This window comes from Podarcis gaigeae (genome assembly GCF_964106915.1).
Source record: "Podarcis gaigeae genome assembly, chromosome: 2".
Taxonomy (NCBI): domain Eukaryota; kingdom Metazoa; phylum Chordata; class Lepidosauria; order Squamata; family Lacertidae; genus Podarcis; species Podarcis gaigeae.
This window is the reverse complement of record NC_139679.1, coordinates 34645692-34662996: the sequence shown is the minus strand read 5'-3', so window position 1 is coordinate 34662996 and position 17305 is coordinate 34645692. Positions and strand designations below refer to the sequence as shown.

Sequence of the window (17305 nt, the reverse complement as noted above, 5' to 3'; positions counted from 1 at the left end):
GGTCTTAGAGTGAGTTATTAAAAAATAAATAGCAGCACAGTGGTACCTCGAGGCCCCCTAGATTTAGAGACCTGAGTTGTCCTGCCCTCACATGAAGTTTTGGGTTTGCAATTTTGGGTGAGTGGAGACTGCCTGCTGGGGAGCGGGAGGGCTGGCGAGGCCCCCTAGATTTAGAGGCCCTAGGCTTCAGCCTACTTAGCCTATACATAAATCCGGCACTGCCTAGCCTCATGGGATGCCACAAAAGTGTTGGGCAGCAGCCATTTTTTGTCTGCAACAAACAGAAAAACCATTGCGATCTTGCAATGCACTAAAGCAATGGGGACCTTGTTAGACATTTCCCCCTGAGCACCTGGCCCTAGTTTTATTTGATTCACTGCATGGGGCTCTTGAACATTCAGGTGAACCCAAGGAGGAATTTGTTCATATTAATTCCGACAAGGGAGTTCTGAAAACAAAACTGTATCTTGAATCTATATATATATACTCCTGTTTTGCTGTTTACAGGCCATTAAACTGCAAAGGGAACAATGCCAGAGGCCTTGTTGCTTTATGTAATCCTGATTATAACAGAATGGAAACCCAGTGTAAACAAACCTGAAAACCTATATAATTTTTTTGTACATTAAACCTCTGGAGGATATTCTGCTTAATGTAAGAAGCTGCCTTAGACCAAGTCAGACCAGTGATCTAGCCAGATCAGTATCATCTTCACTGATTGGCAGTGGCCCTCCAGAGTTTCAGAGACGGGACAGTCCTATCCCTACATGGAGAAGCTGGAGATTGAACCCAGGACATTTTTCATGCAATGCAGCGGCTCTAACACTGAGCCACAGCCCCTCCTTTCGTGACTAGTTTGCGCAAATTGTGGAACTTTAGTTAAAATGCTTTTTAAGCCCAGAACTGAAAGAGTACCTTTAAACTAACCTACAGTATACATAGTCATATTAATGGTGAGTGAGTGTGGTAGAGCCCTAATGTGTAATTTTGTCACTGACCAGAAGGAGAAAAAGTGGCATATTCTGCTTTGACACTGTGAGATATCACACTGCTCAGAGCCAGCTGGCATCTCTGCAGCATGATCAGCCACAAGAAAAGCTGGAAATGATGTGTAGGTGTCTACATGGTGGGGCTGGGCAGAGAAATCCTAAGAACAACTTCTAATCTAGGGTTAAAGTCAGAGAGGCAGTGGAAAGGGTGGTGGATCTTGTGACCCTAGATCAGGATAGGAATTCAGAGAGGGTCTTCATACCTGACCTGCCAGCAGGTATATGGAAGTTCCATGTCCTACTGTCTTCCAGACCTGCCTTACCTGCTGGCCTGCAGCCAAGGCTGGTGGGCTGATGTTAATTCCATCCTCACAAACCATCTCTAACCGTTACTTGCCTATGGAGACATGTTGCCTGCCAGAATCTGATAGCATGGGGTGCTGAGGGACCTGAGCATTAGAGCCATGCTGTGCTGCCAGTGTCGCACGGAGTTTGGTACTCCTTGTTAGTCCTGACAGCCTCATGAATGGAGACATGATAGCACGCTTCAAATACCTGAAGCGACATTACATATTAGAGAACAAAGAGCTGCCCCAACGGGAAAAACTAGGGGCCCCTCCAGACTGGTGTTTTACTGTGGGTAGACTCTGCAACTTTCTCTTGATGCAACAGTGTGTCAGAAGTGGATTTTTTGCTGCTCTTGTTTGTTCCGCAATGCTTCCCCTTGTTCTTATTTAACAAAAACAAAACCAGAACATTTGTGGTATAAAAAAATGTTGTGGGTTTTCAGCAGGAAGTTATATGCATCGATTGGAAACGAATCAGTATGACAGGCTCAAAGCTTCTGAAGGTGCAAGTAGTACTGCAAAGTAGAATCGCCTTGATAGCACGAATAAGCACAAATCATCAGGAATGTGCAATACATAGGTTGTCTGCAGGGGCCCTAGATCTAATGGATTTAAGTTAGAGGGGGGTAGATTTTGGTTCAGCATTAAGAGAAACCTCATAATGCAAAGGGCAATTTGACAATGGAACCAATTACCGAGATAGGTGATCGTGTGCTCTTCCTTGCAGGAGGTCTTTTGCAAAGGCAGGACTATACTATCTCATGGGGCTGCTCCAGACCTGGGTTTCCGGCAGGGGGCTTGGAATAGATGACCTACAAGACCTCTTCCAACTCAAGGAGAAGAGATTAAAAATGAAAACAGCACTGTGCAAAACCAGTGTTGCTGAAAGGCTGTTTAACACAAAGCTTCAGGCAAACAATGTACTCACACAAGTACTTGCAACCAGTGATTCATCATTATATAAAGCACTTAGTCTGAAGACAGACAGAAGATTTTAAGAGAGTGGTATGAAAGAAGAATTGCTTCCTAAGGAGTATACATAAATATTTATTCCACCTCTAGCTGCAATTCCTCTTTCATGACCCCTTCAACTCTCTGGCAATACCCCCCCCCCCCCCATATCTGTCCATCTTCTCCAGCCTGACTGCTGACCCTCTTAGTACATTACATCTAATAATAGCCTAGCCACCCATTGCTCATGTGCATCTGATGCTGGGGCAGGGTGCTAGGTCAGCACCTGACAAAGGAATAATGGTCAAAAGTTTGTCTCTGCAAGGAATGTGGAAAAGTTGGCTTCTAAAGATAACAGACAAAGGATGCTTTGCTCAAAGAGTTCAGCCTGTCTTTTCCTTGCAGGCTTAAATAACATAAATGATAATGATAACAGCATTTTGCATTTGTATAGTGCTTTGGAGAGTGCTCAAACACTTCACATATATTATTTTGTAAGCTTGTAAAGTAGATTCTGTGTTTTTATTCCCATATTGCAGATGGGAGACTGAGGCACTGTGCATTAAAACAGTTTATGCTGCAATCATAATATACCTGAGAGTAATCCCTGCTGAACTCAGTGCAATTTACATTTGAGTAGAAATGCATAGGATTGCACTGAGTTCCATGCAGAGTAGATCTCTGATACCTATGTCATCCAGTGTCTTAGGCTACAATCCTCACTGCATCTACTCAGAAGTAAGTCCTGCTTAATGGTGTTTAGTCCCAAGTATGGGTATAGGGCTGCAGCCTTAGCCCCAATGCTACACCAGCTTTCTGAACAGTGGTACCTTGGTTTAAGAACAGTCCTGTTTATGAACAATTCGGTTTACAAACTCCACAAAACTGGAAGTAGTGTCCCGGTTTGCGAACTTTACCTCAGTCTAAGAACGGAATCCAAATGGTGGAAGGGCACAGGCAGCAGGAGGCTTCATTAGGGAAAGCGTGCCTCGGTTTAAGAACGGTTTCAGTTTAAGAACGGACTTCTGGAATGGATTAAGTTCATAAACGGAGGTACCACTGTACTCTGGTTTAGTTCATTTGGAGCTCATTGCCGTAGATGCCTCACTGTCTTACCATACCTGGGTATCTTCTGTACACTAGCCTATGATTTGCAGATTTTGGTTAAGCTGTAGAGCCTTGGCAAACAGAACCAACACAATAGCAAGCCCAGGCTCATGGCCTGAATTGCCATAAAAACACTGAAGCCAACACAGCATTTTTAATCTGTCGGTCAGATCTGAGCATTCATTTCCTTTGAGAGCTCTTTGGAAGGCTCCAAATGATGGCCTCTGAAAACTTCAGTGAACTGTGACTGACATTGAATAATTTACTTAATTCATAATTCACAGTTCATTAATTCATAATGTGTAATCAATTAATTTTTGACTTCTCAATTCATAATGTGTCATTTGTAGGGAGCTCTCCCAGTATCCACTGTTTGATCGAACGAGTACAGTTCAAGATGTGGTTCTTGGTCTTCAGTCTACAAAAAAAAAAAAGCAACACCCACTCCTCAGAGCTGGCCTCCCACTTTATGATCCAGGCTGTGTCATACCTGCAGCACGATCAAAATATGTTTGAGATTCTTGGCTTCATTTTTCAGTGAGGTTGTAACCCTGTGTCTGTACAGACTGCAAAGCAAGGCTTCACGTGACAGAATGTTCCTCCAGACAAAATAACCCACAACTCTTCTCATAGAAAACTATGTTGGGGAAAATGTTTCTAGCTTTATCTTCTCCCTGGCTTTCTTTATGCAGAACACACACACATATATGGCTGGTACAATAAAAATAGAAGGCTGAGTATACTTTTAAACATAGAATAAAATAAAACCCATTACTGTCATGTGTGGGATGAATCTTAAAGGGGAATAATACACATTATTGAATCAACCAAATCCACTGATAAGCAGAGAGAGGTGGCAGGGTATCTATATTATCATTATATTGTATGGCGAGTCTTAAATCATGTGACCCCTTGGCTGAAGCCTAACGGTCCAGATATAATTTTACAGCCTCACTGAGAATTCACTCAAATTCAGTTGCCCAACATATATCAGGATTCCTTACTGCAGCTCAAACATAAGGAAACTTATGAGGCCTGTTCAGTAACTATTGTGCTATCACAACAGCTTAGAGACCAAGAAGGAATCCAGTTTAGCCTGCTTCAGGTACAGGTATACATTTGGATTTATCCTCAGGAAAAATGGGTGAGGGATTAAAAGGTTCAGAGAGGCTTCCAGATATAACTCTCCTTGATCAAGAATGGGGCAATTCTGCCTCAGCAAGGATTATTTAAATAATCTCAATGATAAATGCAGTAAAATTGTTCACAAGAAAAGAGGAGGTGTCAGGGACATAAAACAAGAGAGCTTTAGGGATCCTATAGCCCAGGGATAGTCAACATGGTGCCCTCCAGGTGTTGTGGGGCAACATCTCCCATCAGCTCCAGCCAGTACAGTCCATGGTCTGTCTTAAGACCTAGAAATCTAGAAATCCTTTCTTTCCTATCATGCCTTTACTTGGTTGCTTTATCACAGGGGCAGCCAATGTGGTGTCCTCCATAAATCATTGGACAACCATTTCCATCACTTCTGACCGTTTGGAAATGCTGAAGGGGGCTGAAGGGAAGTCAACAACATCACGTATTGGTGGTCTCTGCTTTATCAGAACCTGGTTTTAAGTCACAACTGAAGTACTGGTGTTAAGTTAACCGTCCCAAGGCCTAGAAGTCTTTATATAACAAAAGGAAAATCTTGAACTTGACTCAATAACAAATCAGGACTTGCCGCCCCCCAAGGCAGCAAAGAATCAAGATGACAGTAGAATGGTAATTGTTTATATGAAGGCCGCAATATGAAGTAGACGTAGAAACACTTCTATGAAGTGATTTTAATGGGTCTATTCTGACTTCACCAACCCATAGATCTTAATGAAGTAAAGTGCACCTAACTGCTGGATCGTGGCCCCAAACTATAACCTGAATAAAATGCATAGGGAGGAAATGAGCAGTAAGGAAGGATGTGGAGGTAACCTTCCAACAAACAGCATTTGAGACTGGAAATTATTAAACTGTGTGTGTCTCAATCTAACCAACAGGGAATAAAACTGCTGGAAGAGGGTTGACAAACACACTTCGCAGCTTTGCAACGTGGAAGTGGGCAACTGGAGAGGCACCCTGGCCCACTCCTGCCCGCAGTATCTCTCTGGGCTGGAGAAACATATCAATTTCCCCCTAGTCCTTTCTATAAGCAGCACACCATTTTCATACCACATGGAAATAGCTGCACCAGTCTGTCACCCCCGTACATATATCAGGAAGCCCATTCAGTAGTAGGCCCAACCAACCCCAACCTTTGGATGAAACTAAAAACCCGTTGAGTGACCAAAACACTGAATCAGTGTCTTATTTCCTGGTATTCCCCTGGAAAATCACTGCCCTTATTCAGTCTGCCTGTTCCCACTGCTTTCCAACAACCTATCCCAGGGATGGAGAATTGTGACCTGCCTTTGTTCTTCTCCCTATGGGCCATGCTTCCTGAGCTGATGGGAGTTGGGAGTCCCAACAACCTCTAAGAAGCTGAGGTAATTTAAATCTGCAATTATATCTTTTGTATGTGTTTCTCCCCCCCCCCCCTTGATTCTACCTTTTATCTTTTGGAAACCCCTTTGAGGTGTTTTGCTTTGTTTTGGGTTTTTTTTTTTTACACCAGTGTATAAATAAAAATAAATGAATACAATTAATAAATAAAGGGCCACACATTTCTCATCCGGGTCGTCGGTGTCAATACTCTTGTCAATACGCCCCAATACTCGTGTCAATACGCCCCAATACTCTTAGCACAGCCAGAATGTGGGCATTCTTCAATGTTGGGCTTGTGTTTTAAGCGAAAGTGCAAAGGGCTAGTTTGCTAAACGCTGTGCACGGAGAAGAGGAGCGTTGAAAACAGGCTCTCACTTCAAAGGCAAAGAAAAGAAAGATTCTACAACCTGAAAAAAGAGACAAGGCATGTACTTTTTTCCAAACCAAGAAAATCTTTAATAAAAAAAATATATTTAAACACACACACGTAGGAACTGTGGGAGGAGAGAGAGAGGATCCTTTCTTAAGCTGCTGCACTTGCAGCGTCCTCTGCAAGACAGGCGAGCGCCCCCAGGCGCCCCGCAGCAGCCACCCCTCTTTCCCGCCCCCGAGTTCTGCAGCGACGCCTTAAAAAGCTCCAGGGCGCTTGTGCAGCTTCTCGCTTCTCTCCCCGCCGGTGCGGGTGCTCGGCGCCTACCACGCCGTGCGTGCTCGCTCCCGCGGTCTGCAGGGCTCTCTCGACTCCGCCGCCCTCTTTCTTTCTTTCCCTCCCTCCTCCCTCCTTCCTTTCTCCCTTCTCTCTGCCTCTCTCTGTCTCTTTCCTCCCCTCCCCCTCCTCCCTCCCTCTCCCTCTCCCTCGGCCGCCTTGGAATGAAGATGGTGGCCAGCGTCCGGGTGCAGAAGCTGGTCCGCCGCTACAAGCTGGCGATCGCCACGGCGCTGGCCATCCTGCTTATCCAGGGCCTGGTGGTGTGGAGCTTCAGCAACCTGGAGGAAGAGGACCAGGGAGAGGTAAAGGCAAGGCAGGGCAGGGCAAGGGGCCGGCGCCTGCCTCCCGCGACGGCGGCGGAGGGCGAGCCAAAGGGGTCTGGGCAGAGCCTCCGGGGTCACGGAGAAACCGGCGTCGGGCGGCCAGGGAGCGCCGAGGGCGGAGCGCTGCCCAGAGCCGGCCAGGGTGGCTTCTGCTCCGGGGATGGCGGGTCGGGTCAATCCGCCGCCCGAGGGCGCGCGAGGGATTTAAGGGTGGCGGTGATGGTGCTCTTTGGAACATCAGGGTGACACGGAAGGCATGCACAGAGAGATTTATGCCGAGATATATATACGTAAAAAAAAAATTACGTACACACACACACACACACACACACACACACACACAATGTTGGTTTCGGGAGCAAGCCCCGGGCCCGTGGTTGGTACCTCGCCACGGACGGGTTGTGCTATGGGGGGCTACGTGAAACTACTACAAAGTGGCGGCAAGGTCGGGACGGCTGCGCGCGTTTGTGGCGCTGGGTAACTCGGGTGGGGTGCGACTGCAAGGCCTGCGTACAGGTAATGTTTCGATTTGAAACCTCTCTTAGGCAGAGAGGGTGCCTCGGAGGTAGTGGGGTGATGCATCAGGTTTTTCTGGGGTCAGCTCAGTTTATGTGAACGTTTGCTCCGAGGTTTAGGGGCTGGGTGCAGCGGCGCTCACTTCCCCAAGTTAGTTGCGGCTTAACTCTGGAAGGCGTGTTGCGAAGTTGCTCGAAGCTGATACTTGGGCATGAGGGGCGGCTGGGGACCTGCATGTGTAAGAGGTGTTTGCTGTGGAGACATGCCATATACTGTATGCCTTTAGTGTGCTCATTACTTGGTATTACTTGGTACAGTCGTACCTTGGGTTACATACGCTTCAGGTTACATACGCTTCAGGTTACAGACTCCGCTAACCCAGAAATAATACCTCGGGTAAAGAACTTGGCTTCAGGATGCGAACAAAAAAAGTTATCCAGTGGCGCGATGGCAGCGGGAGGCCCCATTAGCTAAAGTGGTGCTTCAGATTAAGAACAGTTTCAGGTTAAGAACGGACCTCCGGAACGAATTAAGTACTTAACCCGAGGTACCACTGTATTGCAGTTTAGAGTATGGCATCTACTGGCCAGTTGACACATTTTGCTGGGGGAGGGGGGAGAATGTAGGAAGGGCCCTGCTGGATCAGACCAAGTGTCCATCAAATCCAGCGCTTCCTATCAGAGGCCATGCATCGGCTTTCAGGGGAGACTTTATGCCACCATTTGCCATTAAGCAGTGCCCACTCTACTGTATTTGGGAGGTGTAACACAGCAGAATACGGAGATGGTGAAATGAGAAATACCTGGGGAAGTTTGCAGGCTGCTGTATCTTACAATATTGGCTTACGTCGCTTTGAATCACTCATTGAAGCAGATGCTACCACTCAGTGAGGGGTTTGTGTGTAGTAGAGAATCACCATGTGAATTTGATTGTTTTCACCATGGGATGATAAAAGCAGTTTCAACTTTCAGTCTTCATAGTTTGAATGGGCTGAGCTGCTGCATGCAAAGCGGCTCAGCACATGGTAACAGGCACTGCATGGAGCTACTTGAGATCAACCCCTGCATAGCAGCTGTAGGATCCTGACCTTTAGAAGTGGGGATGGACAACTTAGTTTGCGCCAATAATTACTTTGGAAATGGGAGAGGCAGAAATCAGTTCTCTCTTGTCTGTACAAACCTGGAGGAATGGGGAGATGCCAGGCTTTGGCCGATAGCAAAACAAAAAGAGTGTGACACACCTATTTGTGCACGTGACCATGCTTTCAAAGCTTGAGTCGGTTTGGGTTTTTCCCTTCTGTCAAATCAGGTTTGAAATGTACCCAGCCTCTTACTTCTCTGCTTGGTTTTATTTTTTTTACCCTCTGATCTGGACACACATTGAACTGTTTCCAGAGTAGGTCTGCATTTCCACCTCAAGTTTACTGAAGAAGTAAATTTGAATGTTATAGAAGTGACCACTTGGTTACGTATGAAGGAACTGAAACACCACAAAGCTCAACCATTCTGCGGTTCCTGTGGTGTCTGACTTAGCGTCGTGTTCCTCCACCCTGATTTTATGCTTTTTCATTTATTGCAGGGCTAGGCAATTAGTGGTCTTGTATTTGTTGTAGGATTCCAGTTTTCATCAGCCCCAACCAGCATGGCCAGTGGTCAGGGATGATGGAAATGAGAATGGTCACAGTTTCCTCCCCCTGGTCTAATGCTTGTAAATACGGTACTTTTGAACACCTGAAGAAGTTGGATTGCTTCAGGCTAAGATGGTCAACCTTTTAGTTACTCATACAAATTTGCATTGTTTGAAGTGCTTTTTCTGACGTTCTTGATCATCTTTAGGGAGGCTTTTCCCACTGGAATTTTCAGCTCCCTAAGTCTGCTGGCGCAGAACATCTGCTTTGTATCTTGAGCTAGATTTGCTGCTTTTATGTAAGAAACAGCTTACTGTGGCAGATGCGGTCTGTCTGGATTAGATAGACTAGATCCCTCCTGTCTCTACCACACACATCTGGCATAGTGCATGCAATGGGCGATCTATTTTCACTCCCTGGTTTGGGAAATCTGATGTTATGGGCATCTTAATAATATGTTCTCTAAAAACAGAAAGGCAAAGATCTTCTGAAACTCTCCACCCTTGTCCATTTATAGTCTGTAGTTGGCTGCCTGGTCTCCTGCTGTTTGCCTCCAATTCTGTGAAAAAGGGGGGAAATATAATTGGCATTTTTGTACAGAGGACAGGGCATCCACCCAATGCATTGTGTGAGAACACAAGCCCATTAACAAGTTTAGCGAAGCTGAGTGCAGCATCCTTTCATATATGTGCATGCTGCTTCCTGGCTGATCGCAACTGGATAAGCCATAGTGCCAAGACATAAATAAATGTCGGAATCCTTTCCACAAGAATCTCTGCCATTATGATGTCTGCCTGATTCTGCAAGTGCAGTAGAGCCTTAGTCTTCTATAGTGAGAGATCAGGTGTTGAATAAGGTAGACTCACACTAAATGGCCACTGAAGTGTTACATTGAGGAGATGGGGATGGGTGGCTTTTGCTTGACCCTATAGGCAGCAGTGTGAATTTGGGACCAGTTTATGTGTTCAAGAAGAATCACATAGTAGAGCTGTCTTGGAGCTGCCGCTTCAGAAGGGTAGCCAATAAGTTTTCTCCATGCCACATTTTTCGTGGCTGGGGAGTTCTTGACATAGAGGAGCTTTCGGTCACATCATGATCCCCACTTCCACCCCCGGCCGCCAGCTGCATTCTGAAGTGGTACAAACCCAGTCATAAATTTGCAAGAAGATTTTATCAAATGACAACTTGTCAGCATTCATTTACTGCTGTTTGTGTAAAATAGCCATAAAATGAATTCTACCCTGACGTGTAACTTTAATCAATTACAAGCAAAATATTTGAATAGCCTATTGACAGCTTCTGCAAAATTAACTGTCCAATTGCCCCATAATAGGCAGTGCAGTCTTTTATACAAGCCTGCACAGAAGCACGTCCCATCCACTCTGGTAAATGAGTATAGGTTCACAGCTTGAATTAACTCTAAAACAACAACTACAATCTTTCATGAGCAGACATGCATTTAAAGCCCAGTTATGACACCTGGTTTGAGTTTATAATTCACTGGCCTTTTTCCTCCAAAGTGCCACTGACTTTATTATGAAGTTTTAGCAATGATGTGCTCTGATTTTAAATGCCGCAAAATCAGTCCCTCTCCTGAGACCTTTGATCTGGGGTTTCTTTCCATGATGTGCGGAAGCACTGCTACAGCCTGCAGCTCTATTTTGTCTTCCCAGAAGAGATGGTTAAATTTACCCACTGGACTGTCTAGCTTCTGCTTAAAGCAGCTGCATCTGGCTCTGCTTCTGTTTTTGGAAAGCTCCCCTTTGATCGCTGCTTCCTTTTTGCCTGCCTTCCTAACTTCTTGAGGTTCAGGTTATTTCAGAGCAAGCATTATCACAAGATGATAGGTTGCTGCTAAGTATGTAGGGGGGAGCGGGGAGACCCAAAAGATTCCTACTAAAGAATCGATTCAAAATCTGAGTAGGGTCAACTGGTCTTAACTGTGGGCCATGTTTTTCACTGAAAAAGATCCAGATGTTGCAGCAATGGACATTGGGACAAGAAGCGGAGACTGCTCTTTTCAAAGAACAATTCTTTAAAGGATGTTTCTCTCTATATTATATAAAAACCCAGGCTTCAGCACGATGGGCTGAATTGAAAAGGAAGCATCTTTTGTCAGTGTTAAAAGGGTGACATTTTCTTACTTTCGTCTTAGCAGTTCATAACAATAAAAATGTCCCTCTCCAAAGCATAGGTGAAGTACAGGTAGATGCAGCTATTTATTGTCAGGACTGAATATGTTCTTCTTCTTGTTGCTTGGGCATGTTTTTTTGTGCATGCTCTGGGGGATAAATAGAAACCTGTCTATTGTTTGGATGAAAGCTAAACAAAAATGTCCAAATGATCCAAGACTGCAATCCTGTGCACGCAGAAGTCCCATTGTTGAAATAAGTGGAATGGATTTCAGGGGGGACCCCATATATTGGATCAGGCTCCACTCCCCTTTAAGCATAAAACAAAGCTTGAAAGTAAGTCCTCTCTGTACAACACTCTTCAGTAAACATGGTTGTCATGTGGCTTGGGAGCATCAGGTACTTGAAGCATGTCCATATCATGTTGTTAGTTTCATCTAAAACATCTGCCCAGTGATCAGATTTAGAGAAATACGAAGCATCTCCATGAATACTTTATTCTGATCTTATTTAGATCAGAGGGCATTCTCAAAGGAAACGGGCAGAATTCCGTATCAATATTGCATCCTGGCACATACTTGGGCAAGGAAAAGAAAACATTCTGAAACAAAAAGAATGAATTGAAATGCTTTTTCTATCAGTCAAGATTCTTGGACTCTTATTTTGAAAGTATCTCAAAGCATCTATATTGGCTATAGGCATTTAGCTTAATGCTGAGCCTATCATGTACACATCGTTGTACTCTGAATCGATTGATCTGGTGACTGAACTAGCTGTTGACCCCTTTGAGTTTTAGCCCCTTCCCTACACATACATAAGACCCAGAGAACGAGTCCAGTATTTGTTGGCTACAGAAGAAGAAATGCAACTCCAAGTGCACCAATGCTGTAAAGGCACATGGTTTGAACATCAATTCTCTTACAGTTGTGGGAGGTATATTTGTCTGTAAGCCTGGGGAGACCACAGCTTCAGCACAAGAACAAGGAAGGAGGAAAATAATGTGTATTTTCTTTAATTCTTTATTCTGGTAGCTACATTGGGCAAGCCTTCGTTCTTACGTAATGTGTGCCCCCGGCACAATAATTGAGGCATCTCATCTGAAGGAAGGAGGGGCTGCAGTTCTGTGGCGGAGAGTACATGCTTTGGATGCTTTGAAAGTCACAGGTTCAGTATTTCCAACTAAGAAGACTAGATAGCAGGTGATGGGGAAGACCTTTCTCTGCCTGAGTCCCCTAGGGAGCTAGGCAATGCTGGGCTTAATGGACAAATCGTCTGGGCTGGTATATGTCAGCTTCCTATGCAGTGGTACATCGGGTTACAAACACCTTGGATTACAAACACTTCGGGTTACAGACTTCTCTAACCTGGAAGGAGTACCTCGGGTTAAGAACTTTACCTCAGGATGACAACAGAAATCACGCTCCAGTGGCAGTGGGAGGCCCCATTAGCTAAAGTGGTACCTCAGGTTAAGAATGGTTTCAGGTTAAGAACGGACCTCTGGAACAAATTAAGTTCGTAACCAGAGGTACCACTGTATTCACAAATCACCAGGTGACAGACTTTTAAGTACTTTTAAACACAGAAGAACACTGTTAGCCTCTGGAACTCGGGGGCCACTTCACACATTTCACAATTTCTATGTGTGCAAAGCACATTCATATGTGATTACAGCATATATGCATTGAGAAGCTGTAGCCTGTTACATGCATGTGTGATTATCATAAGTAGTGGGCTATGCATTTTGTACATAGCGTGACGTGGCTCATATGATGCCAAAAAATAGGAGTGCTGGTAAAAATTGATGTAATTAGACCCAGAATAATCACTGTGCTGGTGTATGTTAGTCACAAAATAAGGAAGTCCAAAAACCACAGTCATGCTGAAAGTATGGAATCAAACACTTTGGTTGCATGCAGCAGCGCTAGGAGGCAAAATTCTGATCCCAAGCTTCAATTTGTAAGAGCTGCATGGCAGGGTTTTAGATGCCAGTAGCAAAGTGGTACAACATTTCCAGTTCCTAGTAGCCAGCATCAATTTTGAGCAGCTACCTACCTATGATTTTTCCCAGCCCTGCAATAGGAAGGAAAATCCTCTGCTTACCTTGTCTCTCCTCCTTCTTAGGTACTCCCATTACTAGGTCAGAGTGCTCATTCCTATTTCCTGAGCGCTAAAACCCTCCTAGGAGCTGTTGCACACAAGGGACACGAGAGGCCTCTTTATAAGAGGAAGAAGTGCTGCCGATTTTGTCATGGGGCTTGCAGGCCACTTCAAGCAGCTTGATGGGCCTGGTCTGTAAGGTAAAAAGGTAAAGGACCCCTCAACAGTTAAGTCCAGTCAAAGGCAGCTCTGGGGTTGGGGCGCTCATCTCGCTTCAGGCTGAGGGAACCGGCATTTGTCCACAGACAGCTTTCTGGGTCATGTGGCCAACATGACTAAACCGCTTCTGGTGCAACAGAACAAAGTGATAAAAGCGAGAGTGCACAGAAACGCCGTTTACCTTCCTTCTGCAGCTGTTGCTATTTATCAACTTGCTTTCAAACTACTAGGTTAGCAGGAGCTGGGACAGAGCAATGGGAGCTCATCTCATCATGTGGATTCGAATCGTTGGCCTTCCGATCGGAAAGCCCAAGAGGCTCAGTGGTTTAGACCACAGCACCACCCTTGTCCCTTGCCTGGTCTGTGCCGTAGGTTCACCATCCCAGCCCCTGCTCCAGAACCAACCTGGCTTATTTCCACCCCCCTTTACCTGTCCCCAGTCTCTACTAATGTACTTCTGTTGTGGGTACCACTTGCATCTCTTATTTTCTTCCACAGGCTGCATCATTCTTTTTAAAATCCCAGGTTGTTGTTTCTTTAAAAAGAATCATAGTGGGTCTTAATCTCTTGCTGTTTTGGTTGTATTTGGGTATGTTCCACTTTTGCCCCAAAACTCATGAAGAGTATCTCTGGCTTTCTCCACTGTCTCTGGATGGGAGCTGTAGTCAAACAAACATCCAAAGGGTGCTGTATTGGTTACCACTTTGTTAGAAGGTAGCTGACCGATTGAGCCCTACATGCATGTTTGGTAACAGAGTACCAACAAACCTATTTTGATGTTGAGTGGTCAAATCCACAATAAAGTAATTTCAAAGAACTGTGAAAATTTGGGCTGTGACTTGCGGCGACTCAGGCAATGTGGCAGAGTACCACATGGATGCAGAAGACAGCCTGTTTTGTATATCGTCTGGAAGTATGGGATGTTTTGAGAGCTCCCGTGAGAATCTGTTGGTTTTACCAGCAAGCGCAAATGGCGGAGATGAAGCAACATGGGGACGAGAGTCTGGAAATATAAGAGCGCCTGTCCCGACGAGCAGCGGGGAATCCATGCAAGCAGAGACTTTGCCAAAAAGTTCTGCCGAAGTGTTAAACAGAAGTTGGGGGTAATTTATTTTCCTTCCGCCGTGGGTCGAACAGAAGGGATTGCTCTGGCACCGTGCAGCAATTAGGAGCCACTGAGTTCATTAACTGGCAGCTGAAGGAAGGAGAGGGAGAGGAGGGATGCCTTCTCACCTGTCACAGGCTAGATTAAGAGCTCCTTCTGGGAGAGATGGATCTGCCAGCAACAGCCACCAGTTAGGAGGCCCATTCTTAATGCTCAGCCGTGCACATTGCGGAAGGGGGGAGCAGCAGACAGGTGTTCTGGCAGCCTGTCTTGCCTTCCTTGTCTCGTCACTCTCTCTTTCTCTTCCAGGAGGTGTGAGGTGGGGAGAACGTATTTGTCTATAGGGGTGTCTTCATTTGGAAGTAGGATGCAGTGGGCTTGACTGTGAGAGGGCAATGGGTTGGAAAGGAGCAGAGACACTTGCCTCCGTGCTGCCGGGAGTTCAGCTCTCCGAGTAAACAAAACCCCTTTGCTCCAGAGAGGGCAGGCAGGCAGGGAGAAAATATCCTGGGCTGCAGACTTCTGAAGCATGTGTTCCTCCGAAGATTGAAGGCAAGCACCATCCTTTCCAAAAGGATGCAAGCATTTCCTTCCTCACTGAGGTGCCTGGCTGCCCCTGGCAGGATGTTTGTATCTGAGTAGAGAGCAAAACTTCAGTTGTTTGCCAGCCTCCCTCCTCGGCTCTCACCTTCATAGTGGAGAAAACAGATTTATAAGTCCCTGAACAGATGGCTTTGCCTGGTGACTAATGAGCTGTTATCTCTGCCCGTTCTGGCCTCTCTCTCTCTCTCTCTCTCTCTCTCTGATGCATGCTTGAAGAGGAAACCAGGGGAAGTTCTGGTTTTTTTCTTTCTCTAAAAGGACTTTGCTTGTGTTTAGTCTGTTCCAAACAAAAAACCAGAACTGCTGGTAAAAAAGCATGGCAGAAGTTGGCTGATTGGGTTGATTGCTAACCAGCAAGGCATATGTGGAAATCAGAAAAGCTAGTTAGTGTGAAAGCCCAGAGTCCAGGTTGGTCAGCATCCTATTATTATAATTTCTTAATAGACCAACATTACTGCTTCTGCAGTACATTCATCTAGGGGTGATTCCAGAATTACAGCTGCTTTGGAGGTCCCCAAAAAGGTCAGACTTTCTGTAGTAAGTAAAGGATGGGAATCCACTGGAGAGTGTGGAGTATTGCTTGCTTTGACACAATGTCAAAATGAAAATGAATTTCAATAGGGACAGATGTAATGTTCTGCACTTAGGAAGGAAGAATCAGCTGCACAAATATAGGATGGGGGACACCTGGCTTACTAGCAGTACATGTGAAAAGGATCTAGGGGTCTTGGTGGACCCAAGCTTAACATGAGTCAACGGTGTGACTCAGCAGCAAAAAAGCAAAGCTAGTGCTATTCTAGGCAGCATTAACAGAAATATGGTGCCCAGATCAAGGGAAGGAATAGTACCACTCAATTTTGCCTTGGTCAGACCACACTTTGAATACTGTGTCCAGTTCTGGGCTCCACATTTTAAGAAGGATGTTGACAAGTTGGAACGTGTGCAGAGGAGGGCAACCAAGATGATCAAGGGTCTGGAAACTAAGCCTTATGAGGAGTGCTTGAAGGAGCTGGATATGTTTAGCCTGGGAAAGAGGAGACTATAGGATAGCCATATTCAAATATCTTAAGGTCTGTCACATGGAGGAGGGATGCCTTGTCACATGTTTGTGCTCTTTAGGGTAAGACTTGAGGCAATGGCTTCAAGGTAGAAGAAAGGAGATTCTGACTAATCATTCAAAAAAACTTTCTGACAGTAAGAGCTGTTCGGCAGTGGAAAGACTCTCACAAGAGGTGGTGGACTCGCCTTCCTGGGAGGTTTTTAAGCAGAGGTTGGATGGCCATCAGTCATTGATACTTTAGCTGAGATTCCTGCATTGCAGAGGGTTGTACTAGATGCCCCTTGGGTACCTTCTATCTCTCCCCTCCCCCCCCCTCTCTCTCGAAATCAGGCTGAATTCTCAATAAACATGTCACCCTAAATTGGTTGATTTTCTCCCAGCCTTTCATTCCCTGGTCTCCATTGGGGGGGGTGCATTTCAGGATCTGTGAGTTTTAAGACCACCCCAACCATCTGGTTATTGAGAGGGGTATTCCTTTAGGGGCCCCATTTCCTTGCCCTACAATACAGATTGGCCACCTGCGGAACCAAATACCCCAGCTGGGCCTTAGCAGTAGGACTCCCTCCCTTATAAAGCTCTCCGTGTTAGCAGCTATCGAGAAATTGAGGGTTGTGTAGCAACCTAAGAGTCCTGACCCTTGGTCCACTGTGCCTCCCTTGGCTACAGGATACGTCCAAAGTGCAGTCTTTAAGAGCACTGTCTGCCATCCTAACCAGTTATTCAGTGTAACATTAACTAAGGTTATGGGAAATAATTGTATTCATTCCCTGGTCCTGCTGATGATTCACATCTAAAATGACACTGCTTCTGAAGCTGCGTTCATGTGAACCGACTTGCCTGAGGGTTTATTCCAGTTTAGCATCCTTGCTTTTGCAAGTGTTTGCATCGCTTCAGAGTGGGGAGGGTGTATTTCATGCGAAAGCAGTTGCTGGAGAAGTCATGTTTGGTTTTAAAGAGACTTGACACGTTCAAGTAATGCGCTCTGATTTTTACACATGAATGT

General features: G+C 45.4%; 2 protein-coding genes across 5 annotated transcripts in view; both read left to right on the top strand.

Moving 5' to 3' along the window:
* LOC310839423 (uncharacterized protein) overlaps nucleotides 1-17305 on the top strand; it is a 137771-nt gene that overhangs the window by 34827 nt on the left and 85639 nt on the right. The gene's annotated exons all lie outside the window — the stretch shown is intronic.
* The window catches only part of XYLT2 (xylosyltransferase 2), a 35353-nt gene continuing 24660 nt past the window's right edge, over nucleotides 6613-17305 (top strand). The window contains exon 1 of one of the 4 annotated variants that reach the window (XM_083727966.1): nucleotides 6613-6922. In XM_083727966.1, coding sequence (XP_083584092.1) covers nucleotides 6782-6922 — 141 coding nt within the window. In that variant the 5' untranslated portion in view covers nucleotides 6613-6781. The remainder of the gene's footprint in view (nucleotides 6923-17305) is intronic. The other 3 variants (XM_083727965.1, XM_083727963.1, XM_083727964.1) reach the window with 3 other exon arrangements.